General features: G+C 39.6%; 1 protein-coding gene across 3 annotated transcripts in view; it reads left to right on the top strand.

The window, feature by feature from the left end:
* LOC107741605 (gastrula zinc finger protein XlCGF7.1-like) overlaps positions 1-6791 on the top strand; it is an 8647-nt gene extending 1856 nt beyond the window's left edge. Inside the window, exons 2-3 of one of the 3 annotated variants that reach the window (XM_016554366.1) lie at positions 4929-5597; positions 5690-5894. In XM_016554366.1, the coding sequence (XP_016409852.1) occupies positions 4929-5597; positions 5690-5808 (788 nt within the window). In that variant the 3' untranslated portion in view covers positions 5809-5894. Of the gene's footprint in view, positions 1-4783; positions 4856-4928 lie in introns of those variants that run through there. The other 2 variants (XM_016554365.1, XM_016554364.1) reach the window with 2 other exon arrangements.
* The last annotated feature ends 780 nt before the right edge of the window (positions 6792-7571 follow it).

Here is a 7571-nt window from a genome sequence, read left to right as displayed (position 1 = left end):
TACTGCGTAGTAGCTACAATCGGTGCCGTTCAGCCTGAGCTCGGGCCAAACACACATATGCTCTTGTGACGAGGATGTTTTTTAAGTGCGTTATAAGCCTGGTTTACATAATTGGATTACATAAAGCATTCAAATACATCGCAAATATGGACACATTTAATTGGATTAATGCCGAATGAGAGAGGTAGGCTGCGCGACAATGCTGTTTGCTTTTAGTTTCGCATTGAATTCGCCTCAGTGGCGGCTCCAGGATTTTTTTGCTGGGGGTGCTAAGGGGGGGCTTAACAGTTCAGAGGGGGTGCTAAAAAACTAATTAAATTGAGTGAAAATAATGAACGCCTATAAGCTTCAGCATACAAATTCAGCCACCTTGTGTTTTTTATATACAGTAGCTTTGAAAAAGGCATATTTTAGTTTTTTTTTTTCTGTGGTATAAACTTCTCATATGTCACTGTTATTAGTGATATAACTTTAATGCCAACTGCCAAATATGACACTTACAAATTAATACAATTTATGAACGCTCAGAGAAACGAGAGAAAGTAGGGATTTTTTTATTTAATTTTTTTTCTGACCATCAAGTGTCAGTCACTCTCAATGCCAACTGGCAGGAAAACATGGTAAATTCTAACCATTTTTTACAATAGATAAAGTGCCGACAACTCATATAACTATTTCCACACAGTGGCATAGCAGACGGGCACGCACTGCGGGGGGGGCCCCGTGATAACCTCCCCGTGCTGAGACGTGTCGTATCATGTGTTACATTAAAGCATGTCAACATATTCTGTTACACCAAATACACCAAATAATGATCTTTAAAAAAGTCATCATCATAGGACCCCTTTAAAAGTTTTTTTTAAACAGGTCTATTAATTTATACAATTGAATTATAGGCCTATAATTAAAATTATTAACACTGCAGTCATCAATGAAAATTAAGAGCAGCTTAATTTCGTGCACAGATTTTCAAAAACAACCTGTTTAACGCGAAGTACGTTTCTTATGTTTTTCACTATACGGGCCACAAGAGAAATATTAAGGGAATAATTTAAGACAGTTATATACCATCATCAGCCTATATTGAAGTAATTTTGTCTCTTGTTGTCTCAGAGAATATGCGCCGTTAATGCAGCATTAGAAAGCTCCGTCAGTTTTTTTTTTGCTTTCACTTTCTCTATAGTGAATTTACTGACGTTCACCGGCATAACTCTTGCGCACAGTTTGCACGTTACTTGCTTGTGTTGCTTGAGCAATCCCCCATAATATCAATCATTTATAGGCCACATATTAGGCAATTTTTTTTAATGTTTATTTTTCTATGTTAATGAAAGTGACACCAAAAATAAGGGAACATCATTAGGAAATCCTTGGGGGGGGGCTGTGCCGGGGCTAAGCAAGTTTCTGATGGGCCCCGTCAAGCCCCGCCCTAGCACCGCCACTGATTAGCCTAGTTCGTTTTGGCTTGTTTAGCAACTTATATGTTTCATTCTTGTTTTTTCTGAAACCGTTCAAAATTGCCTATAGGCTAGATATTGTGTTTATTGTTTGTACATTATAACATTTCGCTTTATTTACCGGTGTTATTTATGAATGTAATAATGTGGTTTCTGCTTATCTGTGTTTAACCTAAACTACAACATAACATTAATGTAGACCTACATACCGGCATCTAAATATGATTTTATAATTTTATGCTATATAGACCTACCACATTACCCTCCACTGGGTGTAGAATGAGCAGCAATAAACTACATTTGGGCATTTTATAATACTTCTGTGGATATTTTGGTGAAACTAACTCAAAAGTAACTCAAAAGTAGTGTAACGCATTACAATTCAGAGACAGTAATATTGTAATGTAACTAATTACTTTCAAAAGACAGTAACTAGTAATATATAATGTATTACATTTTGGAAGTAACTTGCCCAACACTGGTGATAGACATGCAAGCTAAAATATTCAGAGCCTCACAAAATTCAGAGGGTAAAATTTTTTTTATTTTTCAAACAAATTCTTATTGTATTAACATACCTTTACACAAATAGCATAAACAACAGTAAATATTAATTGAATCATACCTTACATATAGTTCTTAATTATTCTAACATTTGTTCCATCTTTTTTAATTCCTTAGCTTCAGGCAAAGAAATATGACCATGTTACCTCAAATTTAGCATTGCTCTGTTAGCTCCCAGTCCATTTTATGATCCAATTAAAGATTTTGTTGCTTGTTTTTAAAGCTCTTAACGATCAAGCTCTTATCTTAAAGATCTTCTTATTCCCTATTCATCAAGTAGGCATTTAAGATCCTTTGACATGGCTCTTCTGTATGTCCCTCATTTCCATTTAAAAACTAAGTGTGATAGAGCATTTTCAGTTACAGCCCCTTGTTTTTTGGAATCAATTGCCACTTGACATTGGTCTAATACCTTCTATTATCATCTTTAAAAATTGTCTGAAAACTTATTACATTGCCGGCATTCTAAGTTTTGGTTTTCATTCTTTTTGTCTTGTATTTAGTTTATTCTATTGGACTCGTCTTTCTGTTTAGCACTTTGGTCAGCTTTGATGTTTTTAAATGAGTCCAAATATACACTCTATAAAACAAGGAAGCTTAACTTGCAGACGCGTTTTGTAGAACAAAGCTTGTGTTATTCTAACACCTTAAACCAGTAGTTCTCAAAGTGTGGGGTGCAACAGTAAACCAGCCTTGGCAACAGTGGTCAAGTGTGTGAATGCTGTTTGGCTCTCTGTCTTTTATAAAGTGGCACTGAAGGCCAGTTCCTCTTAAACATTTTTCAGACTGTTGACTTGACACCGTCTCAACAAGCCCAACATAGAAGATTCCTGCCATAGAAAATATCTCTTGTTAAAGGGGTCATATGATGCAATTTCAAGTTTTCCTTTCTCTTTGGAGTGTTACAAGCTGTTTGTGCATAGATAAGATCCCTAAAGTTGCAAAGACTATAGTCTCAAACCCAAAGAGATATTCTTTATAAAAGTTAAAACTCGTCCACGCCCTCCTAAAACGCTTCGTTTAAACACGCCCCCATATGTCTACGTTGTGTTTACAACACTGTTCCAGAACAGTTCAAACCAAATATTCAGATGTGTGCAGCGCATTTTACGGAGGACTGTTTCCTGAACCTGTGAGAGTAGCCTACAATGCCGTTGTCTGTTTCTATAAAGTGGGGCAGTTCCAACTTTGCAAGGACAGTCTGGCGCTTCTGACTCACAGCCTGTAAGTAAGTTTTCATATTTAAAGGATTTGCCACTGATGACTGCAAACTCTAGCCGCCGGCCTCTGCTCACTCTAGGCCTCTGGCCTCCGCTCACTCTAGCCCGCCGTGTGTGACGCTGTGTTTCGTTGTGAAAACGAAACTACTTTGTTTGGCCTTTCAAAAAAGTTAAGTTGTATTTACAACACTTCCAGAACAGTTCAACCCAAATATTCAGATGTGTGCAGTGCATTTTATGAAGGACTGTTTCCTGATCCTGGTAGAGTAGACTACAATGCCGGCTGATCTGACTAACAGACTGTAAATACGTTTTCATATTTAAAGAATTTGCCACTGACGATTCAAACGCTTTTATACTGTGGTCGCGCCGGTAATGGCATCATAGGCTGTCGCCGGCCAATGTTATTGTCGTGTTTAGATGTATGCTTCAGACACCAGTCACGCCGAAGCCGTTCCCCATAGCGACCTCTGGAGGACACAGTTTGAAGTTCCCTCGAAAGGGAACTGGTCCACAACAGCTTGAAGTACAATTGAATGCCAACCGTTATGATTGTAGTAAGCTGCAGCATCTTCTTGGGGAGCAGTTATAGGGATGTGGATACAGTCTATTGCACCGACGCACAAAGGATACCCAACATTCAGCGAACCCAGTTAGAGTCTTTTGAAGAGCTTCCCCTCTGGGGAAAGAGATGAGATGTTTTAAAGGTTTTCTCTTCAGTGTCGCTGTGACTTTGTGAACCAGTGTACAAACAGTAGACAGCCCCACACCAAAAAAGAAAACTGATTGTATGGTACTCTCCAGGGGTAGCATACCACCACAGAACAATAGCCAATCTACGGCGTGGTTCGAGGGGCTTTAACAAGTTAGTTGTCTTCATTTTCAAGCTTAGCTCAACAAGTTGCAGAATAAACTCCAACGTGTTCTGTGACATTCGAAAGTGCTGCCGCCACTGACCTTCGTTAAAGTTTTCAAGGACATTTGACCAACATACAGCCCCTTGAGGTCTTCGTAACATCCACAGTCTTTTCTCGGAAACACCCAGTTGCATGAGCCGTGTAAAAAGAGCTGTGGCTTTTAGCATCCGATGGCGCCATGTTGATAGAGCAATACAAACAATTCCGTTTTCCTTCTTCCCGTTTTTTAGTGGGCTAGCGTTTTAGACTAGTACATTACATGTCACATCTCATTGTCACGTGTCTTTACGGGATGGGTGTGAACACACGCACAGATACCGGAAAATCACTGGCAGTGTGAATGAACCAAAATCACATTACCCATGTATTTTCCGGAATCTCTGTGTGAAAGAGGCTTAGGTGTGTCCGTGATGTGCACATAACAAAAGCAAGTTACACTAGAGCAGTTTTACACAAGGACAGTCAAAAATGAAGCATTGGAAATCAGAAAATATTAACCGTAAGGTTTCTGTGCAAAGATGGGCTAACATATGACCAAAGAAGACTCCATTATTTTGACTATTTCAGACATGCATGGCATTCTCCTTGGTCTGATAACTGCCAGATTTCTTGGACTGAAGATTTTTTGGTTTTGTCCTAAAGAAAGTGAACCGTTATATTCAAGATGTTGCTGGCCCTGATGCTTTAATGCTTTCAGGTTGGTTTTGATGTCTGTTGCTTTGTGCTATTAAGCTGGTGTTTATTTGTATCTGTCTCTTTTTTTGCTTTAGACCTGATAGCACTGAAAGAGGAGAGTCAAGAAATGAATGAAGTGGAAGTGAAAGATTGGTGTAAGAAACATCATGATTTCATTACCGGAGGAAAATCCACACAGACTGAAAAGACTTTCTCAGAAAACCGAGCTCAGAAAAACAAATCTAACAGCTGTTTTACCTGCCATCAATGTGGAAAGAGTTACTCCCAAAAACAAAACATTAAAGTCCATATGAGAATTCACACTGGAGAAAAGCCTTTCACTTGTACTCAGTGTGGACAGAGCTTTACACGTAAAGAAACCCTTAATGGCCACATGAGAATTCACACTAGAGAGAAGCCTTTCAAATGCCAAGAGTGTGGACAGAATTTTACACAAAAAGGCAACCTCAATGCCCACATGAGAGGTCACACTGGACAGAAGCCTTTCACTTGCATTCAGTGTGGACAGAGCTTTACACGTAAAGAAACCCTTAATGCCCACATAAGAATTCACACTGGAGAGAAGCCTTTCATCTGCCAAGAGTGTGGACAGAGTTTTACACAAAAAGGCAACCTCAATGCCCACATGAGAATTCACACTGGAGAGAAGCCTTTCACTTGCAAACCGTGCGGGAAGAGCTTCTCACGAAAAGAATGTCTGCAGACTCACTTGAGAATTCACATTGGAGAGAAGTCATTCAAATGTATTCTGTGTGGAAAAAAATTCATAAGTAAAGTAAACCTTTATCAGCACATGAAAATTCACTCAAGCGAGAACTGTTTTGTATGTCTTCAGTGTGGAATGAGTTTCATAGATGGGAAACAACTCAAGGATCATGTCAAAATTCACATCGGAGAGAAGCCTTTCATGTGCCATCACTGTGGGAAGACTTGCATAAACAAATCAATCCTTAAAGTTCACATTAGAGGTCACTCTGGAGAGAAGCCTTTCAGCTGCCCTCAGTGTGGAAAGAGATTCACACAAAAACCAAACTTTGAAGTCCACATGAGAATTCACACTGGAGAGAGGCCTTTCACATGTCTTTGGTGTGAGGAGAGTTTCACATATGAAAGAGACCTGAATCATCATTTGCTAACTCATTCTGGAAAGCAGTAGCAATGTTCCTCCGAGTGGTAAGAGAGTTACAGGAAACAACAGTTTCAGAAATAAAGTGCATATTCACTCTGGACAAGGCCATCTAATTTTCAAAGTGTAATTTTAAAAAATCATCACACTTAAATATACACATGGAAACGTTTTGCAGATGTTAAGAGCATTTTCACTATATTTTTGATGCCGTTTGAATACTGTAACAAATATAACTTTATATTTTTTTGTTAAACATGTTTCTGTTGTTACAGGTAATGAAATTCATTAGGTTAATCTTTACAATAATACCATAATCATGTAGTGTGAAAGATTAATTATAATGGCGGCAGCAGCCTTTCAGGATTGGTGAATCTGTCGCCGATCATTCACATCTGGCATAGAAGTCACAAATTAACTTGGGCATCGTTAAACTGGCACAAATTTTATCTCTGGAAGACCAACTCGCAACCAGTGGCAGATCCAGAAGGATGTCCAAGGTGGCAATGGACCCCAGGCGCCTCCCCAAAATTGTATTCACTACTGGTAGTTTTATGCTGATTGATGTCTCATTTCACCTCTTGCTGAAAGAGCATTTTTATCCGGGGTTATAAAACACAAGTAATTTTTCTTGATTTACTGTACTTGAGTATTATTTTAAGGGATCTGTGCTTTACTCAAGTGCAGTTTAAACTGACTATACTGCAAAAACTCAATGCTACGTCCAAAAATGTCTTGGGTTATGAATGTAACCATGGTTCCCTGAGAAGGGGAACAAGATACTGTGTCTGCTAATGCTATGAAGAACTTCATCAGCATGACCGGTGTCTTAAGCACGTTTTAAACATGGCAATCTTATTGGCCAATGACAGTCCATGACAACACTACTGGTGCGCCCGTGAGTATAAGAGGGCACTTGTAGTACATGTCATTTACTTCTTTGTCTGAAGGAGACATTTACAGACAGGCCTGAAACATGACAATTAGGGGTGTCGAAATTAATCGTTTCTCTGATGCAGACGAGGACGATTCGGTATCGGTTCAGTAATAGACCATAACCGATTATAACGTACTGACGCTTTTCTGACGTCATTTGTTGCATAGGCGCGTTCGGCTTGAAGTGCCGCTGTGCAGAATGATCAGTGTATGACGTCAAGTACCGCGAGAGCGATAAGAGAGCAGACGGATCCTTATCCTAGCGCTGCGGTGCTTTAAATTGAATGCGCCTAATGGTGGAGGGAGGCAAGACGTGAGTGCGAGCAATAAAAAAATGCTCCAACTACTTTAAAAGCCGACATCTGGGTACATTTTGGCTTTTATGAACAACCTGGAGAAGACACGCTGTGTGTAAAATAATGTCACGCACAATAAAATATGCAGGGGGTAATACCACTAATGCCTGTTTCACACATACTTCGTCTGCAGTGCGTTTTTTTTTTTACGCACCCATGTTAGCGGATAAGAGCTTTCACACTGCACGTGGTTGCGGTCCGTCAGTGCGTTCCAAGAGCGGTGTGTCTGCAGCAGTGCAGCGATCGTTTACGCACCGAGTCTATTTTTGCTGTGCTGCACGCGCTGAATTAAAGTGACA

This window comes from Sinocyclocheilus rhinocerous, unplaced genomic scaffold (assembly GCF_001515625.1).
Source record: "Sinocyclocheilus rhinocerous isolate Xijiao unplaced genomic scaffold, SAMN03320098_v1.1 scaffold316, whole genome shotgun sequence".
NCBI classification, from domain to species: Eukaryota; Metazoa; Chordata; class Actinopteri; order Cypriniformes; family Cyprinidae; genus Sinocyclocheilus; species Sinocyclocheilus rhinocerous.
Note: the sequence above shows the minus strand (reverse complement) of the source record. Positions and strands in the feature narration are given on the sequence as shown.